This window comes from Penicillium digitatum, chromosome 3 (assembly GCF_016767815.1).
Source record: "Penicillium digitatum chromosome 3, complete sequence".
In the NCBI taxonomy this organism is placed as follows: Eukaryota; Fungi; Ascomycota; class Eurotiomycetes; order Eurotiales; family Aspergillaceae; genus Penicillium; species Penicillium digitatum.
The window spans coordinates 3,087,540-3,111,994 of record NC_089386.1 but is presented as its reverse complement, the minus strand read 5'-3'; the positions used below and the strand labels follow the sequence as shown (position 1 = coordinate 3,111,994).

The 24,455-nt window shown below is 48.8% G+C and overlaps 10 protein-coding genes across 10 annotated transcripts; 6 read left to right on the top strand and 4 right to left on the bottom strand.

Moving 5' to 3' along the window:
* Window positions 1-12: 12 nt before the first annotated feature.
* Pdw03_8652 (Cytoskeleton organization protein (Dec1), putative) lies at window positions 13-3,381 on the bottom strand (the record flags this gene model as incomplete). Its single annotated transcript, XM_066102027.1, has 8 exons — window positions 13-765; window positions 823-935; window positions 998-1,766; window positions 1,820-2,096; window positions 2,167-2,510; window positions 2,612-2,788; window positions 2,870-3,145; window positions 3,244-3,381. 8 exons carry the CDS (start codon window positions 3,379-3,381, stop codon window positions 13-15), a joined length of 2,847 nt encoding a protein of 948 aa, XP_065957110.1.
* A 984-nt stretch (window positions 3,382-4,365) lies between these two features.
* Window positions 4,366-5,141, bottom strand: Pdw03_8651 (Cytochrome c oxidase-assembly factor; the record flags this gene model as incomplete). Its single annotated transcript, XM_066102026.1, has 4 exons — window positions 4,366-4,407; window positions 4,551-4,578; window positions 4,729-4,836; window positions 5,071-5,141. 4 exons carry the CDS (start codon window positions 5,139-5,141, stop codon window positions 4,366-4,368), a joined length of 249 nt encoding a protein of 82 aa, XP_065957109.1.
* A 1,914-nt stretch (window positions 5,142-7,055) lies between these two features.
* On the top strand, window positions 7,056-7,440 carry Pdw03_8650 (Aminopeptidase 2; the record flags this gene model as incomplete). Its single annotated transcript, XM_066102025.1, has 2 exons — window positions 7,056-7,240; window positions 7,296-7,440. 2 exons carry the CDS (start codon window positions 7,056-7,058, stop codon window positions 7,438-7,440), a joined length of 330 nt encoding a protein of 109 aa, XP_065957108.1.
* Window positions 7,441-7,782: 342 nt separating this feature from the next.
* On the top strand, window positions 7,783-8,103 carry Pdw03_8649 (putative ubiquitin-conjugating enzyme E2; the record flags this gene model as incomplete). Its single annotated transcript, XM_014682372.1, has 1 exon — window positions 7,783-8,103. One exon carries the CDS (start codon window positions 7,783-7,785, stop codon window positions 8,101-8,103), a length of 321 nt encoding a protein of 106 aa, XP_014537858.1.
* Window positions 8,104-9,222: 1,119 nt separating this feature from the next.
* Pdw03_8648 (Zinc finger, C3HC4 RING-type) lies at window positions 9,223-10,947 on the top strand (the record flags this gene model as incomplete). Its single annotated transcript, XM_014682371.2, has 4 exons — window positions 9,223-9,261; window positions 9,325-9,444; window positions 9,507-9,599; window positions 9,664-10,947. 4 exons carry the CDS (start codon window positions 9,223-9,225, stop codon window positions 10,945-10,947), a joined length of 1,536 nt encoding a protein of 511 aa, XP_014537857.2.
* Window positions 10,948-11,897: 950 nt separating this feature from the next.
* Window positions 11,898-13,718, bottom strand: Pdw03_8647 (Small nucleolar ribonucleoprotein complex subunit, putative; the record flags this gene model as incomplete). The annotated part of the gene is made up of 1 exon (XM_014682370.1): window positions 11,898-13,718. One exon carries the CDS (start codon window positions 13,716-13,718, stop codon window positions 11,898-11,900), a length of 1,821 nt encoding a protein of 606 aa, XP_014537856.1.
* Window positions 13,719-13,771: 53 nt separating this feature from the next.
* Window positions 13,772-14,846, top strand: Pdw03_8646 (Proteasome B-type subunit; the record flags this gene model as incomplete). Its single annotated transcript, XM_014682369.2, has 7 exons — window positions 13,772-13,780; window positions 13,893-13,941; window positions 14,000-14,003; window positions 14,055-14,212; window positions 14,267-14,516; window positions 14,587-14,710; window positions 14,769-14,846. 7 exons carry the CDS (start codon window positions 13,772-13,774, stop codon window positions 14,844-14,846), a joined length of 672 nt encoding a protein of 223 aa, XP_014537855.2.
* Window positions 14,847-15,184: 338 nt separating this feature from the next.
* On the top strand, window positions 15,185-17,070 carry Pdw03_8645 (Peptidase C19, ubiquitin carboxyl-terminal hydrolase 2; the record flags this gene model as incomplete). The annotated part of the gene is made up of 2 exons (XM_014682368.1): window positions 15,185-15,845; window positions 15,905-17,070. 2 exons carry the CDS (start codon window positions 15,185-15,187, stop codon window positions 17,068-17,070), a joined length of 1,827 nt encoding a protein of 608 aa, XP_014537854.1.
* An 882-nt stretch (window positions 17,071-17,952) lies between these two features.
* Window positions 17,953-20,859, bottom strand: Pdw03_8644 (DNA-directed DNA polymerase, family B, conserved site; the record flags this gene model as incomplete). The annotated part of the gene is made up of 4 exons (XM_014682367.1): window positions 17,953-19,858; window positions 19,913-20,148; window positions 20,211-20,567; window positions 20,824-20,859. The coding sequence occupies 4 exons, from the start codon at window positions 20,857-20,859 to the stop codon at window positions 17,953-17,955; spliced, it is 2,535 nt and encodes an 844-aa protein (XP_014537853.1).
* Window positions 20,860-21,191: 332 nt separating this feature from the next.
* Window positions 21,192-24,225, top strand: Pdw03_8643 (Small nucleolar ribonucleoprotein complex subunit, putative; the record flags this gene model as incomplete). Its single annotated transcript, XM_014682366.1, has 3 exons — window positions 21,192-21,365; window positions 21,429-21,456; window positions 21,509-24,225. The coding sequence occupies 3 exons, from the start codon at window positions 21,192-21,194 to the stop codon at window positions 24,223-24,225; spliced, it is 2,919 nt and encodes a 972-aa protein (XP_014537852.1).
* Between the last annotated feature and the right edge of the window lie 230 nt (window positions 24,226-24,455).

Genomic DNA, 24,455 nt, shown 5'->3' with positions numbered 1-24,455 from the left:
TGGAGTTCAGCGTTAAAGTCTGGCACTCAGCACCCCATCAAGTGCCTCCTCCCAGCTCTCCCTCAGCTCTCCGCAGAACAATTCGAGTGCAGATTCATCCATCACCTTCTCCAAAATATCTTGAAGCGGCTTATCGTATTCATCAGTTGTATTGCCACGCTTCACCATGTCAATGAGTGTACTGAGAGTAGCTGATTCGGTAAGGCTCTGTTTCAAACTTCGAGTATTCGAACGAACATCCTCGAAAACTTCACGAACAAGAGTATTCAGTCGCTTCAATTTTTCGGCAGGGAGTTTGGCAGTCTTTGTGGCCTTTCGAGAATTTAGGTCGAAAATTTTCCACAAAGCCTTGAGGGTCTCCACGAGGGTCCAGATGGCATGGAAATATTCCCATGTCGGTGCACCTGGGGTACCTGGGGTGAACTCAATGGTCGTTCTCATGATAAGGGAAGATTTCACAGTGTCTTCAAGAGCTAGATCCTCTCTCTTGGTCTTCAACCAATCCTCTACCTCGCTAAGAGCAGTCTCAATTTCGGTAGAAGTATGGGCCTTGGATCCAGCCATGAACATAGCTACTTTCAGCAACTCTATGTGAATCTTAGTTGCATCCCTTTCGGCGTCAGTGTGATCATCTCCAGTCTGGGAGAGCGACAACTTGTCGATTTGGGGCAGGTCTAGCTTCAAGACGACTGGCCTCTGACTGCTAATGCTATCAAGAACACTGAAAAGTCTGTCAGTGAGCCGGGCGGATGCCAGCCAGGTTTCCTGTTTTTAATTTGATATTAGTCGGCGTCACGGTATCGTTCAAACAAACAAACTTACACCAGGAATCGGGCCTGCGCGTAATCGGTTCTCAAATGGAGATTGGTCACAACGTTCCAGATTCATGAAAGCATCGTACTTCCGCTGGTCTTGAGCTGGTGATGTATCCTGGGCTATAAGGTAATTAGTATTCACGTAGACCAGGAGCTTATGAGAGAGACTGAGAATTGCTCACCGATGTCCTCATAGAGGGCCATGTGGTTTCCCTTGCGGATTCTTTGCATCCGCCGTAAGTCCAAGGCCCACATTCTCCGGCAGACACTGTCTCTGATGCGTTTTTGAAGCTCGATTGAGTCGTCTAGATTGACATAAGTCCCATCGTCGAGTCCTTTTATCAAAGAGTTCTTGATAGTGAAGCTTGCATTACGATAAAAGTCGAGAGCGGCGATAAATGCAACTTGCGCGTCAAAGTCCTTGTACTCTCCACCCTCAATAGGAGGCGCGGGATGAGGGTGGACGGTAGCAAAGCGAGTGAAAAGGTTATGAGCGACACTTTCATACTGCATTTGCTTGACGGACAGCTTGCCAAACCACCTCAAAGCAATGGAGCCAGCGCCGAGAAGTAGATAAATGCGGATCAGCATAAGTATTGCCTCGTAGTTATGAGGTGAATCGATTAGAAGGCGCTCCAAAATTCCAGCGGCACGAATCAGAGCAGTGTTGGTGACTTTTTCAGATGACTGGTCAGCTGGGCTGGGCTGAAGAAGGGCCATTGCGGCAATGATGCAGAAGTCATCCGTGGGCCGACTTTCCATTGCAGAAGCACTATCTGGTTGGCTTTCTTTCTTTGAGTCTTGGGTCTTTGCTAAAAGCGTAAATGCATCGTAAAAATAAAGGCAATTGCGGACAAGAGTCTCAATGATAGGTTTGGATGCGTTTTTGTTGCCTGAAATCCGGTCACAGTACTGCAGTTTGTACGCATTGATCAATGGAATGGCATCGTCCTTGGGAAGTTGGTTAGCTCGCATTGACTGAGTTTAGCAGAAGTTGCACTTACGGGTTTTCCTTCGACACTATCCATGCAAAGTTGAGATACTCGGTGAATCAAAGTAGCATCGCGGGTCTCCAAGACCCCTCGTAAGTCTTTAAAAGCGTAGAGCTTGTGCTTGTGTTGGTCGAAGTATCTTTGGCACGCAACAACCAAATCATCCTCCGTCCGCTCGCCCCGTTTAAACCCGGTTAGGATTATGTCCATGAGAGCGATATGCGCATTGCGGGACTTTGGGCTGAATTCGATGAACTTTTCGATATGCTGCTGGGTGTCGGAAAGCAGCCTACGAAGCAGGCAATCATTTTGTTAGCTGGGGGTTTTAAAATGTAGAGGGAAAACATTGAAATACATACTCCGGACTTTTATCGAGACGACGCACGGCTACGATGAGCAAGTTCCAGTATTTCCAATCATCGCGCTCATGCAGAGTGCTGCGTTCTGCTTCGTCTTCAGACACGGCAAGCAAGCTTTTGGCGTATGAGTGCCCTTCTTCCCAGAGACCTGCAGCCCCCAAGCTAGTGACTTTGGCTAACCTGAAAGTCCTGTCGTTGTTAACAATCCGAGAGCTGAGACCAGCATTCTCGCTATTGAGTATCTGCACAACCTCTGCCCAGCGATCCTGCGATTCGAGAATTCGAACAACCAAGAAAAGCTCCTCGGCGGTTTGTATTGCTCTCGGGGGGCTTGGCAATTCAGTCTGTAGTAAGCCATGAATCATGTCCAATCAGTTATTTATGCCCAAATCTTATTTTTCAATCTTCACTTCCAGCATATAGACCCTGGGGAAAAGGCACATACCGGGTTCAGGGGGACCTCTGCTACTGCCTTCTGAGCAAGGCGATAGGCAAGTGTCCCAAACAACTTGCGGTCCATGTCCGAACTAGCCGCGTCATCTGAAACGAGATGACAGAGGAAAATGGCCCAGAAATAGTATTTTCGCTCCCGAGGAAAGTTCTTTTGAAGACTCATGGCAGCCTGTTATAAGAATGAAGGCACTCGTTAGCAACTTGGACATTGTTACGATGCCGGTGTAGCGTGGGCTTCTTCCTCACTCACTTTCTGGGCGGACTTCCAGTCACCAGCATCATATCCGAACTTGAACCACCTCATCTGAAGAGCGTGATCTTGTGGTTTTGCCTTAGCTGCTCGCTCCCATATGGCACTCCGAAGCTCAGTATGGTCATCCATCTTCTGCAGCGTGCGGTGGAGTGTGTCGAGAGAGTCTAAGTCCGAGATTGGTGGATCGGCGTTGCACAGCTCGATAGTCTCCGCAATTCCTTTCTTTTTATGAGTTTCATCGGCGTGATTGAAGAGGACATTCGCTTTCCAGGCCTGTTTTCTTGCGGTCTCGTGTGTTAGTTGGTCCATTACTAGTGACAGCGTCGCGGCAATAGTAGATCTCAGAGTGTACAATAGTATTGATAACTTGCCTTCAGAAAATGAGTATTCTCGCCTTTCTTCATGCGCTTCTCAATCAGCTGTAAGGCCTGCTTCATGTTCTGGGAGTCAATGGCATCTTGGATTTGGTTGTTGCGACGCAGAAACACCGCGTCATTGCTGGAGCTCATCGTGGAGGCGTTGTTCAATTTTCGGGGGAATTCTTCAATTGGCGTCTATCCCAAGATGTTCTAATCACTGTGCAAAGCACAGCATGGGCTAAAAATGGACACTGATCTAAGTTGGAGTCCAGTGATCGACTTCGGTCGCTTTTTATTTGGCGGGGAAGGAGACCAAAGGGTAGGCGGTCAGTTTGTCCCCGCATCATACTGCCGGCAAGAAACCAACATTTTGAAGCATGCCTTGTATGCATCGATGATCTATGTTGTTCAAAAATAGAAATGACATGGATAACCGGTTTAAAAAAACTGAGCGCAGTGTTTTAATCCGAGCTTAGTGACTCTATATATAGTTTGATTCATGGGTATTAATTAGGATACAAAGTCACACTTGAAAACAATGAAAAGCCCAGATCAAAATCTTGACGGAGACTCCGAGGCTACTTCCAACCTTAAGTGGTTCCAACGCATTCCTATTTCAAGTCTTTATTTAGTTTAGTTTCCGGTGTGTCCGACGGTTGTGTTTAACTGAAGATTAATACAAGAAGCTCTACGCATGCCTGGAAAAGATAGATAAACCCCAAGTTTATGAAGATGTTAATGTACAGGCTTAAAATTATTCAAAAAAAAATGGTGCGATACGCCAATAAGAGTCGGGCCGCAGATAATCAACCGCCAAAGGATAATTCCGCTTATCTCGTAAGTCCGCACCGGGCCATGAAAGGTTTCGACTTTCCAAAAATGGTATTTTTAACCAGCCTCGCAAGATCGCGATGCCCGACAGCAGTTCGAATGCCAATTATAGAGCGGTCCATGTTAAAGAAGCTGGAATTTGGCTATGGGTGTCGGATTGTGGGGAATCAGATTGTTGAATTGACAATAGAGCACACCTTCCGCATGGACATGCAAAACCGCTTTGGGAATGTTAAGGGATCTTGCCAGCTAGGAATTTGTTCGCCTTTTTCGGTAAGAATGATCCGGAAAGATAGAGATGTCTCATTTTGGCTGAGGCGTCAAAGAAGCTTTCTTCTGGGTGAGCTGTACCTTGTTAGCGACCGAATATGCCCCGACGGGTCTCGACAGCCAAGGTCAATTGGAATGGGTCTCCCAGATAGAACAAAAAACCCCTGCATAAGACAGGATATCGAGGTAGTAACGACAAGGCTTTGTATTCGACTCACCCAGTTCTTTTTGCAATCACGATACGCTCTAGACAGGGGAATCGGTCAGCAAGAGAGCTCAGGCAGATGATCAACATGACAGTGTTGTGCGAGCTGGCCAGAAGCGCATCGAAAGCCAGGTACGTCACACGGAGGACACGTCAAAGCACTGATGAAACCACATGAAGTTCTGACGTACTGGAAATAATCGTGGCACATTTCGCGCTCGAAGGCATTCCGTTTCATGCACTTGATACTCCGATCCGCAAAGTCTTGGCATGGGTCGTAGTACTCGCTAGCATGTTTACTGAAATCAAGTTAGCTATCAGTGTAAATAACCGCCACGAGCAATTTAGAACAATGACTATGCAACCATCGAACTAGCATGTGTTGCTATGCGTGACTCTCAAGACCCCGTAGTCTATCTAAAATTATCCCGTAGACCGCGCCCACAATCATAGATGACTTCAAAGACATGAAATTACATTTTGGAAATGGATAAAAACAAAATGAGGTGGAGGAAAGAAACATTGGAACATACTGTGTGAACTTCTTCTCCGCTTTCTCCCACGCTTTGTCGTGAGTGTCTCCTTGGGTTGACTCGGCCGCCATGGTTGCAGTGAGGTTGTTTCCTCCTCTATTTGCACGAGATAACAAAATAGACTTAATCCACTAAAATAGAATGCCAAAGAATTCGTTGAAAATCAGATTGGAGGTGGAGGTTGATTGGAGCAGAAGTTAGCGTTGGACACAGGAAAGAATTGGGGATCCGCAGTCTTGGCGCGAAGATCCGCTCAAACTCCAACTAAAGTCCCGAGATCCGCATAACCCCCGGTCTTTATCTAGATTCATGTAATTTGAGAAGGAAGCATCTACATTTGGATGAAGTTTAGTTATGTCTGGGTTGAATAATTAAACTTGATGAGTGAAGGTTCCATTTCATAGTGCAGCTTTCTAATTTGCATCAATTTCAGTATATATATTTCGTGAGCAGTGTTCACAATCTAGATGGACGTTTTGAAAAACAAATACATCGAACTCCCCAAAACAGAAAAGCTGATTAATTATGACTAGATACTAGTAAGATAAAACACATTGCCGCAGTGCTTTACGATATATCTTATTTACTCCGACACATGTCACCGAAAGAGAAGTTGATGGACAGTTCATCGCGGGACTCTTAAGAGAGGCGATACTTCCATACTTCACAGAAATTTGTAAACACTGGAAGAGATAACTCGAGCGAGAAGATAGACCTGACGTGAGATTAGAGCATCGAATCGGACGTCCAAAGGGGATTGGCATAGGGATCCCCCCCTTCAATCTTTGGATTGGAAGCTGGATCCGAAGTTAGATTATCAAGGCCTTAGGAGGCTATATTGATAGTTTTGACGATGAGTTTGATAGTTCTGTACGTTTGTCTACATGTGCATTTTGTGGAGTTGAAGTGTTATGTGATTATAAGTGACTCATTTTGGTTTGTGGTTTCCATATAAATCATACCTTCCTGCCGCCTTGCTACTATTATTTGGGTGTGATTTGGTAGGAAGATGGTGGGTTCAACCCTCAAAAACCAGGCCCACAACAAGCACCCAAAACACTCAGAAGATAGAGTCTCCTCCAAATCCACTGACCAAAACTAGCTCTACTCTCCGAAATCATTCATCAAAGGAAGAAAGCCGAGGCCAGATGCGTGGGATAGGTCGTGGGCATGCCTAGGTCACAGGTCGAGGACGAAGTGCACCCGTCACGCGGAGACGTGGGGTGGAGCATTGATTTATGTATCAGGCCAAACCGAACCTGAGAACAATTTCCATGGGAGGTTGTTGATGTTGAGAACCCACCAAAATAAATTGGCAATTTGTGCATGCATAGAACCTTGGACTACAACCTTCGTCTCCGGATCATCTAGTGAGCTAGATGATCAATTCTGCACCAAGATGATAAAGTCATGGATAGATGTACGTGTCACACGAGGCATAGTATCCTTGTTGTGTTGTCGTTGCTAGCAAGATGTAGAAATTTGATTGAATGGTAAATCTCAGAAGCTAAAAGTTCGGCGTCAGTGCCTGCTGTTCCAAATTGTTGACATTCACATCCCCCCCCCACACAACATACCTTGGAACAACGTAGAAAAATTCTCCAAATATAAACCTCTCCAGGCAATTTTGAAGCCTCGAACTAGAGAGAGCAAATGTCTGGTAAATTTTTACACTCCCCGAACCGAAAGTAGCCCTCCCTTTGGCATACATGTCAAGGGATTGTTGTGGAGTGGTGTTTCTTTCGGGATTGAAGATATGAAAAAAGCCATGAAGCTTATGCTCCGATAGAAAGTTGGCAAATGTGGGAACATTGATATCCGCCTCGGTAACTTCCACGCCGGCATGCTTTCAACTCGGAAAAAGGACATTGCTGGCCAGTAACAAAGAGGTTTTCCCGTCAAGGAAGGTTGCCTCAAAGCCAGAAATTGTCACTTTTGATGCGTCGAAACATGTAGAGTTCAGCCCTCCCTCGAAATTGTACACGATGGAAGAGCTAGGTTTCTCTGGTAGTAAAGGGGTTTCCCCAGTTGGTGTCTCGGGGCCGTTCTCATTGTTCTCTGCCGAAGCCGTCCATCAAATGAGAAAGGGAGTTTTGAACCCGGAAATGGGAAAGAAGTACGAATATTCGAGCAATCTGGCCCAGTGTCAATTGCGAGGATACGCAGCGGAGTGAGCCTAGCATCCACATTGGCCCAATTATGAGACAAGGTGTTGACAATTTTAGAAGCCGTGCCCCGCTCGTTGATAATGCACCGAAAAGCCCTGAAACCCTAGAAATTGTTTCAATTATCGCTGGAGTTAACCTTGTCACTGCTATGGACTTTGAGATTGGCCATATCAACTTCTCCATGAGCAGCGAAGAAGATTAATCGAGGGATCTTGCAGCAGCAGCAGAGAAGCAAGAGCGCGAGGCCAGAGGTGAGTTCCAGGAAGAGGAAAGTCCTGTTGTGAAATGGCACACTGATAGTTACCCCTTTTTTTGCGTGACTATGCTATCCGATTGTACGGACATGATCGGTGGTGAGACCGCCCTTAGAAATGGAAATGGCGAGGTGGTGGAAGTTCGAGGACCGCAGATGGTAGCCATTCTGTCCGTTATATTACCAATGTCCCAAGCTCACAAAGGTGCATAGGGTTCGGCTGTGATTTTGCAAGGTCGGTATATCGAGCATAAAGCGCTTCAGGCACTGGGTGTGACAGAGCGGATCACAATGGTGACATCTTTCCGTCCCCGATCATCATCTATCACGGATGACAGTGTTCTCACAATGGTCCGTCCCATTTCAATACTTGGTGACTTGTATCATCAACTCGTGGAGTATCGTTGCGAGGTCATTCAGGACCGGTTCCGCGATGCCAATCGGCTCATGTGGGACCAGAAAAGAGCAAGGCGCTCATTTGATTTGGTCAGCCTCATGGAATCACTCCGCAAACAGATCGATTTTCTAGAGCATATGGACAAGGAGATTCTTGATGATGACAAGGTCCAGAAGGGCATGCTCGACGACAGCCACCTTCGCTCAGAGGAATAGAAGTAGCAATGGCGCAAAAGGTAACCCTGCACTGCTACAGAGTAAACGTGCCGGGGAAGCTATGAATAATTTGGCTGCTGTTGGCTATATGGCTCGGACGAGCTTGTGACTAGACGATCATTGATTTTGAACGGGTTGATCGTCGATTTTGTTCTTGCGGGTCTTTCCTTCGGGCCATCAGGCCATGATTTGACGTTTTTGTTTCGACAAATGGGAGATTGGAGTTGTTTCGTTTTCATTGAAGAGGATATCAAGAGAGATAGGCCGGGTGGGCAGTTGTTCAGATGCTGGTGTGAAATGAATGTGACTCCCAAATTCTCAGACCCTAGAGACTTAAGAGCCTTCACATATTCAATTGCAAGTCTCGAAAGCCCTTGATTTGTGCTGCATGGGGCCTTCGTGAATACTCGGGTGCATGTAAACCTGAAAGTGAAACCCAGTTGATGTAAGATCTAGATACGTAAGTGAGGTTGAACTTGCTTTGATCGGCTATAGTATTGATGAAAATTGCAAGTCATTGGTTCAACTATTCTCGTCTTAGAGACCTGATAGAAGCAAAGTCCAATACAGGGCAATGTCTTTGCGTTGTAAGGGTCTGCGGAAGCTTCATTCATGCAAAAATCCCCTCAAGTGTAAAGAGGTACACAATTGCAATTGATACGCAGGTTTTCTTCATAACTATGACCTTTGAGCAAGCTCGACAAGCTCAACAAGCTCAACATTAGTGACTCTCACCAGAAGACCATTGAAAAAAGAGAGTGCCAGGTCAAAGCTCCTTGGGGCCCCCTTCCTCATGATTATGTGATTGCTTGCCTGAGGCCACCAAACATCTGCCCTCTCACTTGAAGAATCTGGACCGTATCATTGCTCTTCCGTGTGCCTTTCTCTCAATCTCAGGCTATCGCGCTATTCTCACAGCGCTCTTTGACTTCTTAGCGTTCGGCTCTGCGAAACCCTGTTGATAACTCCTTGCCATTTCGCGAAACTTTTGCTTTCCGGGACCCCCACCGCATCCTGTCGACACTTGCGCATTCGCCCGAGACGCCTCAAACACACCCGGTCGACGGGCCACGCCCTTAGGGTGGAATAACAGCTCTTGCCAAGCCCCAGAAGGTCAGTATGACAGCTAGAAGTGGTTCTGGGGCCGAAGCCTCGGGTGTAAGTTGATTCTCGCATCTGAATGGAGTGACTGAGAACTAAAGACTAACGTGCGTTATACAGCTGGTCAACACCCTCCAGGGCCATGTAGATGATATACGCACTCTGATACAGTGTGGCATATGCATCCGTCCCCTTTACGAACCGTTTACAATCGCCTGTGGGCACACTTTCTGCTACTCAGTGAGTCCCTTCCATTTAACTATACCGTAAATGCTACCAGCTGACCAGAACACCTCGCATAGTGTCTATCATCATGGTTTGCTGGTGGAAGATCAAAGCGAACATGTCCAGATTGCCGGGCACCTGTCAAAACCCAACCAGCACCAGCTTACTTGGTGAGTGTTAGCAATCTAATCTTCATTTCGGTTCATTACATCTGACATATCTCTCATTTTACAGGTTCGAGCTGTTGTACAGATGTTCACAGGCCGAGCTGAGCTTTTAGACAAAGGAGAAACAACTACAGAGCATACCAAGAACCAAAGGGACGAGGCAGAAAGGCTAGACCAGGACAAGGCCAATAATCATCCAACCGAAGGAGGTCTGTTCGGGGGTCTGTTCAAGCCCAAACCTCCCCCACTCAAACCTGTCATTGATAATGATGACGGAGTGGTTCGATGTCCGCTCTGCTCGTGGGAATTGGAAGGAGACAATTGCGCAGGATGCGGCTATCGATACCGGCCGGGCTCCGAGGACACAGACGACAGTGACTCAGCCGACTTCAGTGAGACCGACCTAGACTCGCTGGATGATAGTATTGACGAGGAAGAGGAAGAGGAGGGAGGCGAGCGAGGGGAATCTGATCACTTCGACGACATCGAAGACCATGATGGTGTTTGGGGCAACTTTGCGCTTCACTACTACGGGCACACCTTTCCTGCACGCTCTAACTGGCCCTCTGGTGCTGGCCGGCAGCTTTTCGACCGCCTTGAAAACTTGATGGATGGACCTGGCATGATCCCACTGGCGGCCCCGGCCTCAGTGGACCGTGGCAACTACTTCGCTTCGGGTAACACCAATGGGAGTGAATATGACGAAGAAGAGGACGAGGAAGATGACGAGGAGAATGAGTATGATGAGTCAGACTCATTCATCGATGCTGAAAACGACCACCCGCCCACGAGTTCCTTTATTGAAAGTGATGTCCATCATCTCGGGAGTGGCGATATGTATGAATCGGAATCAGATCGTTCCACCGGTACCGTTGTGGATGATGTTGAGAGTAGCCGCCGTCCCATGCCGACTGGGCTCAATTACAGAAACACCACACCTTACTTTGATGACGAGGCTTCTGATGAAGAGGAGGAAGAGGAAGTCTCGGGGGAATCGGACGATAGAGACATGGTTGAGGAAGATTCAGATGAATCTGACGAAGACGCAATTCGGACTGCACCGCCTCGTCAAGCTCGTCTACAACATCCACAACAGTCCCCCTGGTTCCATTCCCCCAGCAATGCTCCGTGGCTTGCTGCAAGGCCTCCAGCCGAAGTTATCACCGACTCATCTGAGGAAGAGGAATCTTCGCCGCCTGTCAGGCCTGCTAGATCTACTGCGCGCCGTTCTATTCACAACGGGACCTCTGCTCACAATGCGATCACCCTCGATGATTCCGATGAAGATCAACCTGTCGGTCCAGTGAGAAGAACTACACAGAGGCGGCGTGCCAGGTTCTCCCCATATTAAAAATCTTTCCAACTGTCGACGCGGTATTTGCTTTCTCATTTTTTCGGCCTTCTTAATGTTTTGTTTTGATTTCAGCGCGGCGCTTGGGTAATGCTAAGAGGACTGTGGACATGGTTGGCGTTTTGTCTTTGTCTTGATATCAAAAGGACGCCCTTTTTCTCTCCCACTTTTTTTTCTTCTTCTGCCTTCAACGGCTGGATCATATCCCCACGTTTGTCTCTTACCGGCTCAGCCAAACTCTACGAATACCCCTACTTATCCTTTGCCGGGTTGACCTTGATCTTTTGTTACCCTTTGCCAACCCTTTGCCAGTGAAGTCGAGAACCTTATCTCTTGGCACTTCATAAACCGTGGCCACAAAATCTGTTCTCAAATCCATGAAAAATCCCCCGGGCACTACTATATTAAGTCCCTACTTCTCGTGTTTAATCCTCTTACTAAACTAGTAGAGCGCACTGGCTCACTTTGGTGTCTTTATTGGCTAATTTTGCGTCTGTCTGGATGATTACTAAATGTACCTATATCAGTCTCGAGTCTGCTCGGAATAGACAGACGTATCTGCCGCCGATCCATCTTTAGCAAAGTAAACTGACAAGAACGGCCTGCGAATATCCCTACTTAACACATATGCGGAATCCGTAGGAATCTTTGACTATCTTGCTGTTGAAAAAAACGAACGTTGCAAAATTGGATGGAAGCAATATTAAAGTATAGTACCTATTAGCTTGTCTGACCGTTTGCCTTAATCACGGAGTGTACTTATTCTTCACGGAGAATGCAGCTTGAAATAGGGATATGATTGAATACTTCAATGCACCGAAGATACCCGGTCCATATGCAAAAATAGTTAAATACACAGATGTGACTCCAAATACACCTTACCCCGAGCAACGCTCCCCATTTTACTCGGTCAGCGACCAAGATCGAGACAAGAAGAATTTGAACAAAATTTATACATGAGCCTTCACGGTGTCATTAGTAGCAAACGGAACTTCGAAGACAACAGCACCATTGCGGCCTCCTGAAGTGGGGCCCTCATGGAAATTGTTGTTGAAGCACTTCCAGCGAGCCAATCGGTGCTCCTTGCCGACAGCGGCGACGATGGACAAACCACGAGGCTCGTGCTTGGTCTCGGACTTTTTAGATTCAGCACCAGGCAAATCGGATTCAGGGCGTCGTTCAAAGACCGCGATGTCGTTGATTACACCCTTAATCAAAGGCTCTGGCTCTTTTTGCTCAACTGCAGGGGTGGCATCCAAAGCAAGAGTCTGGTTCAGTTGCTGCGAGGGCGTGTCTAGTGATGTCACGGTACTAGGTAAGCCTACACCGATGGGACCCAAGGCAATGAGTGTCTTTTTATCTTCTGAGACGCGCCATGCGCGGATGAAACCGTCCCAGCTGCCACTGAGGACAACGTCGGTACCTGGTAAGGTAGCGAGTGCGGTGATCCAGCGCGGCATAGGGCGCATGTGGCGCGTGTTGTGGGCGGCAGTCGCCTCGTCTGTCTCGGGTGATAACACATTCAGAGGGGGGATCGGGTCCAAGCCGTGAGCAAGACGGACGGTGTAGAGTGGCTTCTTCTTGTGAACCGACCAAAGGCAGAGGGAGCCGGAATCTGAGCCAGTGACGAAGTGAGTGGGTGGAAGGGGGGCAATACAGTCGATGTTGCTCTCGTGGTAAGGGGCATTTCTTGAGGCGCCGCCACGGAACACGAGCTGTGTTTCCTCGACAACCTTCCACAGGCGGGCGGTGCGATCCCGAGCACCGACACTGACACATTCGTCGATGGTCATGGCAGCGACTCCGGTGACGTGATCCTGGTGGCCGAAAAGTGTTTCGACATAGGCGTGGCCTGCTCCGCTGATGGACCATGTCTTAATTGTGCGGTCGTACGAGCCTGAGAACAATTGTTCTCCGGAACTCATTGTTGAAATATGGCGTGCGAAAGACAAGCTGCAAACTGAGTCTCTATGGTGCAGGAAAGTCTTGCTTGGCGTCAAAGTCTCTGCGTCCCAGATGATAAGCTTATTGTCCGTTCCACCGGTGGCCACGAATTTTCCGGAAGGCGACACAGCAACAGATATGATGCTTCCTGTATGTCCTTGATCCTCGCCAGATTCACCAACTTTGCGCATACCACGAGCGTACTTCACACGCTTGGGCTTCTTGCGCTGGGGACGCTGAGGCCGCTTGGAAGTATCATTGTCGCCGTTCGATTCTGTAGAGCCTGGTACACTAGGTGTAGCCAGTTCCCACTTAGTCAAAGTCTTATCCTTGGAAACAATGTAGACAAATGGCGGGTGGACTGCAATGGCAGTGCTTGACTGGGTATCTGAGCGGAAAAAGGAATGGGGCGCCGTGGGAACGGATAGTTTTGCAGCGATTTGACGGAACGTCCGTCCTTTGAACTCATCGACGTCCTTCTTCAATCGTTCTGCAATCAAGTCTCGGTCGATATCTGCGGCATCAAATCCAGCTTCATCGACTTCCTCCTGAATGTTACTCAGGTAGCGTTCAGCAAGTTTCAATCTTCGATCCGCCGCGGTTTCGCCATCTTCGGAGTCCGATCCACTTTCGTCGCCTGACTCTGCCGTATCGATTGCAGCATCTTCATCTAAGTCGCTGCCCGAGATCGATTCTTCTCTCTCTCTGGTGCGTCGACCACCGTCAGTTTTGGCATCTACGCCTCGCTTTTTCGATCCTGGGGCTCCGACGCGGTCGTCTCTCTTCCTCTTGCGCTGGGAATTTGGTACAGTGAAAAAGGACGACATGGCGACTTTTTTTTCAAGCCTATCGTTTCTTGATCTCTGTATAAAGAAATCGAATGTATAGCGTTCTGAAGAGACTCGAACTGCGGAGATCAAAACTTCAACTTTTTTTTGGCAGAAAAAAAAGCGCTAAGCGGCGGCTGACTCAGCAGGTAGCTGACCTCACGGGAGCTCCAGGCGTCAAGCTCACCGCGCGGTCCTCCTCACTTAACCACTACTCCCCTTCGTCTTCTCTGATCAACTACTTGCTTGTAATCTTTGTTTATTTATCTCCCATACCGCAGACATGTCAGTTCTTGGTAATTTCTTTTCTACAAATAGTTACTAACAATTTGTTAGGGAGGTTCTTTTGGGTATCGCCGGCAAGGACTTTGTCATTCTTGCTGCATCCAAGGCCGCAATGAGAGGCCCGACAGTTCTCAAGGCCGAAGATGATAAGACACGACAGTTGAACAAGCACACATTGATGGCCTTCTCTGGCGAGTCTGGAGATACTGGTATGTAGCTTTTCCGATGAGATAAACAAGATGCTAATAAGATACCTATGCTAGTTCAATTTGCCGAATACATCCAAGCCAACGCTACACTCTACAGTATGCGAAACGACACCGAACTCAGCCCCTCCGCCGTCGCGAATTTCGTCCGAGGAGAATTGGCAAGCAGCTTGCGGTCACGCAGTCCTTACACAGTAAACCTGCTTCTAGGTGGTATAGATCCGGTCACTGAGAAGCCTCACCTGTACTGGATTGATTATCTAGCGTCGCTGGCGCCCCTACCATATGCTGCCCACGGCTATGCCCAGTATGTTTCGAGGCCCATGATGAACAACACGATAATCCAGGCGAGAGATAACTGATGTTGACTCTGCTAGATACTACTGCCTCGCCATCCTTGACAAACACCACCACCCTGACTGCTCCCTTGAGGAGGGCCTTGCGCTCCTCACCCTGTGCACAGACGAGCTGAAGCGCAGACTACCAATTGACTACAAAGGCGTAAGTTCTTCAGGAGGCCATGTTTTTAATGCCATTATACTGACCAAATTATCTATAGATGCTGGTGAAGGTCGTGACAAAGGATGGCGTGCAAGAAATCCCTGTGGATAACGATAAGGTGGTCAGGAGTGCTTGAAAGTCGACACACCACGGCGTTTGTTGTATCACATCTTATGACGTTTTTCTTTGATTCCGAGATAATCGAACAGTCGGCATGATTTAGGCTGTAGCAACCTTGGAAGTTAAGTAAGGAGTAGATTCCAAGATATTTTGAATGAATAATAGGCAAATCCAGCCCGATAGGCTCACTTGAAATGAACAGCATTGACGGAGTAGTTTTGTCTAGAACGTACTCCGCTTGGCACTGGCCTGACCATGGCTGTTTGACTTGTTTGCAACAAAGTCGCATCCTGAGCTCTGGGAAAGTTGAGAACTCCGGGACCACCAACTTTTCGATTCAAACCATCTATCACAATGTCGAAAAGACACGCAGAGCTTCCCTTGGAGCAAAACTTCTCCGGCTCACCTGTATCGAAAAAGGCGCGCGTTGAGGACGACAATGACCCCGATTCTCGCAATGGCGCAGCGCCCGCATACCCAACGAGCGGCGAAGAGCTGAGACAGGATCGCAATGGTGTGGATATTCAAGGAGCGGCTGAGATAGAAGGAGAGGAGCTCGAGGAGGCTGAAAAAGATCCCTCTGGATTCTCGGATATTGACGAAGATGTCACTGCACTCAGCGCTCCGAAGCGGCAAAGCGCTCCTATGGAAGGCTACGGCGACCTATACCTCGACACAATCAACCGCGAAATCTTGGATTTCGATTTCGAGAAGCTGTGCTCCATCAGTCTGTCAAACATCAACGTGTACGCATGTCTCGTCTGTGGCAAATACTTCCAAGGTCGTGGTCCGAAATCGCATGCATACTTTCACGCCCTTGAAGTTGGACACCACGTCTTCATCAACATTGGCACGAAAAAGGTCTACGTTTTGCCTGAAGGATACGAGGTCAATAACAAGAGTTTGGAGGATATCAAATATGTGGTTGATCCACACTACACAAAAAACCAAGTGATCAAGCTCGACAAAGAAGTACATGATGCCTGGGACCTTTCTGGGTCGAGGTACAGACCAGGTAAGAGCCCGTATCATGGCAAGATCGTAGAGTTTTTGGCTAATAGTTTTCCCATCCAGGGTTTGTTGGTATGAACAACATCAAAGCCAACGACTACGTCAATGTAGTAGCTCAACTACTGGCACACGTTTTGCCAATTCGCAATTTCTTCCTTCTACACGAGTTCCCTACGCCCGGAACACCAGAGATAATCCTTCGTTTCAGTACGCTGGTGCGCAAGCTATGGAACCCTAAGGCGTTCCGGTCACACGTGTCTCCGCACGAGTTACTACAGGAGATTGCCTTGCGATCCTCGAAACGTTTCACTCTCACGAACCAGGCAGATCCCGTGGACTTCTTGTCTTGGTTCCTAAACTGCCTTCACCTCGCCTTAGGAGGGTCCAAGAAGCCCTCGTCAACACCCACAAGCGTTGTTCACGCAGCGTTTCAGGGCCGTGTACGGATTGAAAGCCAAGCTATCACCGCTCACTCCGACACCCAAAATGCCCGTTTGGTATTTACCGAATCTGGCACTATTAATAGCCAGGTCACTCCTTTCCTCATCCTCACATTGGATCTACCCCCCACACCCCTCTTCCAATCTGCCAATCGAGAGTCGAGTATCCCACAGGTTCCTTTGACTACCCTGTTGAACAAGTATAACGGCTACACGGCTTCAGAGAAACTGGCCCACCGTGTCCGACACCGTCTCCTCCACCCTCTTCCTCCCTACCTTTTCTTCCATATTAAGCGCTTTAGTAAGAACCGCTTTGTTTCTGAGCGAAACCCAACCATCGTCACCTTCCCTTCTCCGCACAACTTGGATATGTCCCCCTATGTCGAGCCAAATCCCAATATTTGCTCACCGGGTGAACCAATCCTCTACGATTTAGTCGCAAACATCATCCTCGACCCCGCCATCGCTGCACCCGGTGCGATGGATGAAGCTGTGGATAAGGGCGTTAATGCTGCGTCAGGATCCGGCGGTTCCTCCAGCGGAGCAGGTGGCGGCAGTGAGAAGGTATCATGGCTTGTCCAACTTCACGATAAAGCTATGGAAGCCGAGAACACTCGGGCCAAAAATGGCGGCTCCACAGAGAAGCAGATGCAGGGCCCGGAGTGGCTTGAGATTCAGGATTTATTTGTTAAGCGCGCGGAAAGCGAGACACTATTCACTCGTGAGGGATATCTTATGGTCTGGGAGCGGCGCAAAGTGCCTGGAAACAAAGGGAAGGGCCGTGCATGATCTAAGATGGTTACAGAAGAGTTGATCTGGGCTTCAAACTTCACTGTTTTCTTCTATGTTCTTACATAGTATCTTTGAGAGTAAATGCATTGTACATCGAATAATGACGAACTCATGCTTTTGTTCGATATCTTCCACTTTACAGTCAAATAGTCGCAAACGCTGCAGGAAAAAAAAGAAGAAAGATAACTTCTTCCATGTCTTGTGGCCTGGCTGCTAGGATCGATGAAAAGCATATCGCCGCTTCTATGGATAACAGTAACACTAAAACAAAATGTGTAATCGTGAATCCGATCAGGTTTTCTGCACTTTGTTTTCCTTTTTTCAAGCGTGGCCGAGTGGTCAAGGTATTAATTTGTGCTGACAGACTAAGATTAGCAACAGGCGCTATCCTATCATCCGAAGTGGAATGGGAAAATAAACCCCAATCTCCAACTCTTATAGAGGTACTTTCAAAGGTCATTTAGGACCAAATAGTTGATTTGACAGGTTACGTATGTGCAAGGCCTGAACTACCTAGCAACCTAAGTGTGAGCACCATTCCTGAGATTAAACAGCACTTCCTGACTGAAATTCAATCTGAGATAGCAAGCTCGTCTCGGTTTGAGAGGGATGTTCAGACCCGACAATTTTTTAAAATGAGAGAAACTGTCTGTCAGGCCTCTACTGAGTGTGGAAGATGGAAGAGAGGAGGTATATCAAGATCTTGAAATGGCTCTGGCTTTGATTATAGCACGAAAGGAGGGCCCGTAAGAAAACACCTTTTCGAATTGCACATCGACTTACTCCGCTTGTGACTATGAAACCATTGAGACTACAGAGCAAATTAAGGGAATCTGTTAGACCTAAGTATTGAGACGGCTAAAAGCGAACAAGGATTCATCACAAGGCTCCCCAGCCGCAGAACTTCCTCCCTATCCTCATCGTCGAACCTACTAGGAAACCCCAAATCCCCGCTCTCATCGCAACTTGCATTCCTCTCATGAGCACGAGTCGGTAGGAGTAGTCCCGTATGTCTGGCCAAGTACTTCCGCCATACCAAAGACCCAACGGGTGGACATCTGAGAGATGCGTAACGGAGGATGGGTGTGAGATAATCCAAGATCGGGCCAATGAGCGAAGGTAGAGTGCTTCAAGCGGCGCGAGTATGAGGCCGCTGATTGCAGCAGCGAGATGAGATGCGAGGGAGTCCACTGGGTATGCTGAAAGAAGGGTGACGCGGTGGACTTGCGACAATGTACTTGCCAGTTGGCCAGGAACTAGAGAAGAAGGTAGAATTGGCTGAGCGAGGGTGTCGGATTGGGTGTCTTCATTATGATCTGCGACAGGGTGGGTTTCATTAGAGGGCTCTTCGTCATCGGGTTCTTCCACGCCGTCTGGGAGAATGTTTGGAACGATAGACCCTAGTGCTTCCTCGATTGACTCTGAAGTTGGAGTGTCGGTGGCTTGAGTTTCTGGGGCCGGGATTTGAGGGGCCAAGTCAGGGGCACCCAAGTCTTGAGGGGGGGTGTTGGATGGTCTTGCAGTGATACTTGAGGGGCCATCCATATCTGCCGCCGCCGGGGGCTGCTGGGCTTGGAACTGAGCCTGACTTAAGATAAGAGCCTCGAGAAACTCGGCTATGGATCGTCTGCCCATGGCCGCTTGGTTTCTATTATATCCTGACAAACGGTTGCTCACTAGTGCATTCAGCTGAGCGGGATTTGAAGCTTGTATCTGTGGTTGACGGTTCCGATGGCCCATCAACTCAAGTTGCATCGTAATGACGTCGGAGCTTTGATGTATCAAGGATGCTCTTACGCGAGGCGACGTAGGAGGTGATGTTTCTGGTGATGATGAGCGAGAAAAGAGAGTATTAGATCGCGAGCTCTGTCTGTCCGTAGCAAAATCTTCACCATTTTGTAACGGGGCTGTTTGGTCCTGCGGGGTCGAAGTGGCCGAGAGGCGACTTGTTCGTCCAGCAGTGGCTATCTCGGAAAAATAGTCACTGCTCATTTCCCCAGGCGATTGAGACATGCGATTTTCATTTGTAAGCACTTGATTCATCCCAATAACTGATTCTGCCTGAGTCAAATGCGTGGGTCGGCTTGCATCCTCTGGTCGTGCTCGGGATGCAAGAGCGGCAACCTGGGAATCAGGAGTAATCCCCGGAGGCCTAGGCACGGGATCATTTTGTCCTTCTTCGGCAACAAGGTTGCCTTGGACTCCGTCAAGTTCATTTTGCAACGACTCAATGGAATTACGTAGATTTTGAAGCCTCTCGTCCCAGAGAGACTGGAGAGCTTGCTTCTCTGACAGTTGGTTCGATCTTAGTCCAAAAAGGGATGATACCCATCTCCGAAAAGTGGCCAGTTCGAACTTGATGTCTTCGAATAGGGTGAGCTTGCTGCGGTATAATTCTTCATCAGATCTGCGGCCCAGGGTGGGCACCACCCACTCTATCAGGTTTTCTTCGAAGGCAACGCGGACTGAGAGTTCATCAGGGAGGGCTGGCTTTGGAAGATGTCTTCTGATTAACCGGTAGATACGCTCCTCAAGCTCTGGTCGTAAGTAGTAGCCATAGAGAAACACTAAAACACCAGGGGAGATTAACAGATCCACAAGAGAATTCCCCAGGGAGTGAGGGGAGAAATCAGCGGGCAAGGGTGGCAGTTGTAGCAAAGATTCCCTGCGGAAGGGAAGTAAAAGCTGCACGCCGGGGATTCCATATGGAGACGCAAGGGAAAGAGATTGGAGTGTGGAGTACATGTAGAACTCCATAGACAACATGAGCACAGCATTTCTCGCCCTTTGTTCATGATTAGTTGTCTTGTCTATGTTAACGGACGAAGGATGTGCTCACCCTGTGTATAAAAGCCCGAAAAGAGAACGAACTCCAAGTGAGTCGCCCGTCAAAGACTGAACGTAGTCCCGGAAAGAGACGAGCACCCGTTTCAGCGGGGTTTCACGAGCTATAGCCAATCCACTGGAAATTGCCCAGGCAGGAATTCCCGAAAAACAGAAGCTAAGGATCCCTGCAGTGTCTCTTTCAGACTGTATGGCACTGAGTAATGCAGAATGGGCGTACTGCCGGTAAGTCTAAACATCAACATTCGAGCGTCAGCCCATTCGACATCAAGAGTAGTCTGTGGTGCATTTACCTGAACTCGACCGGTGACTGAAGATGTCCACCAGGTACCAAAGAAAATGAAAATTTGGTCGAGAGTTGTGATGACTAGTCCGAAGTCATTTTCACTCGCAATTTGGTTGATCCTTTGCTGCTCATTGGGGATACTAGAATTGCGGTCTTCTCCACTCACGACAATCCCCATTGTTGAAAGGATGTCATTCTTTGCTCTCCGGAGTTCTTTCCCAAAGGTTCTGGACTCGGGATTAACAGGGTGTCCTCGAGAATCATATTGCTGCGTATAGTTGTCTGCATGGACGTTGGAAACCCGTCGGACTGGAGTAGAAGGGTCAACTGCCGCATTGTCGGGAGCTTCGTAAGGGGACCGGCCCTTGAAATCAGTCAATATGATATACTATCAGGTTTATAACTACGCTCGATTAAGCATGTAGGGCAAGACGCGTTTGGGATGGGTTTGTATATCAGGATAGAAATGATGAAACAGAGCCAGGTGGTGACTGGTGACTGGTTCGGTTTCAGAAGACTTTAGGCCTCTCGAGATAAATCATAATCATCTGTCACCATCCATGACCCAAAGTTTCCAATAGCAAGTATAGGGGGTACGCGCGTAAAAAGGTGAAGCTTACCAAAGCGAGCCGGTTCAAATAAGCCTGTCGACCCATATCGTGCAAGATCACTGCGCCAGTAGCGTAGCTACATCGCCTTCTAGTTTGCCATCGGTACAAAACCCGCGGAACCCTGTGGATTCAAAATAGCAAGCGATGAAGCATGATCAGACGATTGCCCAGCGGTTGAAAGTACACATGTGGCTATTTATGCGGCTACACTTGGCCTGAGGCACGAGCCATATCTTATCACCAAACAAACAGTGCAAACATCAAAAAAAGTTGCCCGCTCGAGCTGCCGTTTTTTGCGATCATTCAATCTCTACGGCTCTTTGACTGGCCAATGGCGTGCTAGTCTTTACTTACTTACGCCGAGATATTATAGAGTCATGTCGAAAGCTATTGTCAAAACAACTTTCGAGGCGTCCCGCACGCTCCGCCCCATTTACACCGGAGGTAGCACGGCGCTTGATGCCAGTGGGCGCATCCTGCTGAGCTGCGTGGGCGAGGATGCCTTGATCGTTGATTTGGAGACTGGTAACCAGCTTACTAGCCTGGAGGGGGTACGTTTTGTCGCCTTGGGTATCTTCGCCAATTGCAAAACACTAACCACATGAACGCTGCAGGATGGAGAAATTGTCACAGGTCTGGCTAGTGAGTATTGTAAGCCCTAGGGGTGAGAATAAAACGCTGACAATTTGCTTAGTTACGCCTTCCGCCTCACACGCCATTGTCTGCTCGCGCTCGATGTCCATGCGAATCTACGGCCTCTCAACTTTCGACGAAGCTTCTCAGACCATTGAAGCAAAACTTCTCCGAACCCTTAAGCCCCACACAGCTCCCGTTGTGACCATTGCTGTTGACCCTACTGGAACACTGCTTGCCACTGGCGGTGCCGATGGTTCAATCAAGGTCTGGGATATCAGAGGCGGATTTGTCACTCACACTTTCCATGGTCATGGTGGTGTCGTTTCTGCACTTTGCTTTTTCGAGGTTCCTGCTGCCGACAGCAATGCCAAGTCATCTAAGAAGAACCAGTCTAAGCAACAGGCTGCGGAGGATGACGATGAGGATACGGAGAGCTCTGCCCGTACGGTTTCCACCGCAGGATTCCGCCTAGCATCTGGCAGTGAAGATGGCAAAATGCGCGTATGGGATCTGCACAAGAGAAAGTCCATTGCATCGCTCGAGTCACATGTTTCCCTTGTCCGCAGTCTGTCTTTTTCCTCGTCAGAGAACGCATTGGTCTCGGCCAGTCGAGACAAAACCGTCATCGTCTGGGATGCGCGTACTTGGAAGACTCGCAGAATCATACCTGTTTTGGAGAGTGTGGAAGCCGCGGCTTTTATTGCAGATAGTGGACTGTGCGTAATCGGTGGAGAAAATGGCAAGCTCCGAGTTTGGGACTGCAATCGTGGAAGCGAGATCACAGAGGAACAAGAGGCTGGAGAAGAGTTTGAAAGTGTTGTAGCTATCCAGTATACGCCTGGTCTGCCTTTCGTCCTCACCGTCCATGCGGATCAGACTCTCCGCCTCCACTCGCTCGAGTCGCTGTCTGATTATAAGCCTGGGTCAACTTTGGAGCCTTTGGCCATCATCCGCCGCATTTCCGGCAATGACGACGAGATCATTGATCTGGCTTACATTGGGCCTGATAGATCGATGCTTGCATTGGCCACCAACACAGAGAGTATTCGTGTGGTTTCGGTTGCTCCCTCGGAAGATCGACCCTCAACTCAGGGAGAGGAGTACTTTGGTGCTGATGTCACACATCTTGAAGGCCACGACGATATTATCATTTGCATTGATGCAGATTGGTCGGGACACTGGTTAGCAACTGGTGCTAAAGACAACACAGCCCGTCTTTGGCGTATTGACCCAAAGACGTCCTCTTACACCTGCTTTGCTATTTTCACTGGCCATGCCGAGTCATTGGGAGCAATCGCCCTTCCGCGCGTGCCACCGCCCGTTGGTAGTGCCGCATATAACGACCCTTTGAACCACCCGCCAGCCTTTTTAATAACTGGTTCGCAAGATCGCACAATCAAGCGATGGGACACAAGCAAGTTGGCGCCCCTGACAGGAGAAAAGCCACACTATCCTAAGGCTATCTATACCCGCAAGGCTCACGAAAAAGATATCAATGCCATTGATGTTGATTCTACATCTGAATTATTTGCCTCAGCATCACAAGATCGCACTGTGAAGATCTGGGCCGCCGACGAAGGCTCGTCAGTAGGTGTCCTCCGTGGCCACAAGCGAGGTGTTTGGTCGGTGCGATTCGCGCCACAAGGCACACCGATTATCAACTCTGATTCACGTACCAGCACGAGCCGTGGTCTAGCAGTCACAGGCTCTGGTGACAAGACCGTCAAACTGTGGAGTCTATCTGACTACAGCTGTCTCTTGACTTTCGAGGGCCACACCAATAGTGTTCTCAAAGTTCTCTGGCTCCCGCCTCCGCAGGTCTCGAACAATCAAACTGACGACGAGGAGGATGACGAGGAGGCCGCATCAGCACGCAAAAACGTCATCCAGGACCGTCCCCTCATCGCCTCCGCTGCCGCAGACGGTCTGGTCAAGATCTGGTCCCCCTACACAGGCGAGCTCGAAACCACCCTGGACAACCACATCGACCGAGTCTGGGCTCTTGCCAGCCCAACCCCATCCGGCTCACGTGCAGACGTGAAACCAACCTCCTCCAAGCTCAACACCACTCCCTACGCCATTGCCTCTGGTTCTGCCGACGCAACAGTGACCTTCTGGACCGATACGACATCATCCACCTACACAGCCGCGGTCAACGCCAGCTCTGCTCGCGTCGAACAGGACCAAGAGCTGCAGAACTACATCCGCGCCGGTGCCTACCGTGAAGCCATCACTCTAGCATTGCAACTCAACCACCCGGGTAGACTGCTCTCGCTCTTCACCTCCGCCATCAATGCCGCAGACGACCCAACAGCTCCGGCCGAGGACCGTGAGCGTGCTGCAGCCAGTCTGTCCGGTAATCCGTCCATTGACGAAGTCCTGCAGAACTTGGACCCTGCTAATCTTCGTACGCTCCTGCTCCGTCTCCGGGACTGGAACACTAATGCGCGCACCTCGCGCGTCTCACAGCGCATCCTGCATGCTCTGTTCCGCTCTTATCCCGCGTCTACTTTCGTGGAGCTTGCGACTCAGTCCGTCCGCGGAAAGGATGGTCGTGCCGCGGCTGGTCTGAAGGACATTCTCCAGGCACTAGCTGCATACACTGAGAGACATTACAAGCGCGTTGAGGAGTTAGTCGATGACAGCTACCTGGTTGAGTGGGTTCTCGGTGAGATGGATGGTGGTGTTGGACTTGGTGGACTGCGGGATTTGACTGTGGGCAATGTCAGTGACGAGGAGCAGCATGAGAAGGACGTTATCATGTTGGAAGCATAGTCTGGCTTTGGTCTTTTGCCTTGTTTGTACATTGAATTTGGCGCTTTCGTTCTTGGAGTACTATGGGTGGGAAGGATAAAAGCCATCTCTTTATAGAATTGAACAATGTATCATGGAAATTGTTCTTTGGCCCAAGCCATCTATTTTTGATTGTTCAGGGTATCTCATTTTGGTTGATTCTCGTGGTAAAGTAATTAAAAGGAGGGGGGGGGGGGATATGTACTCCATAG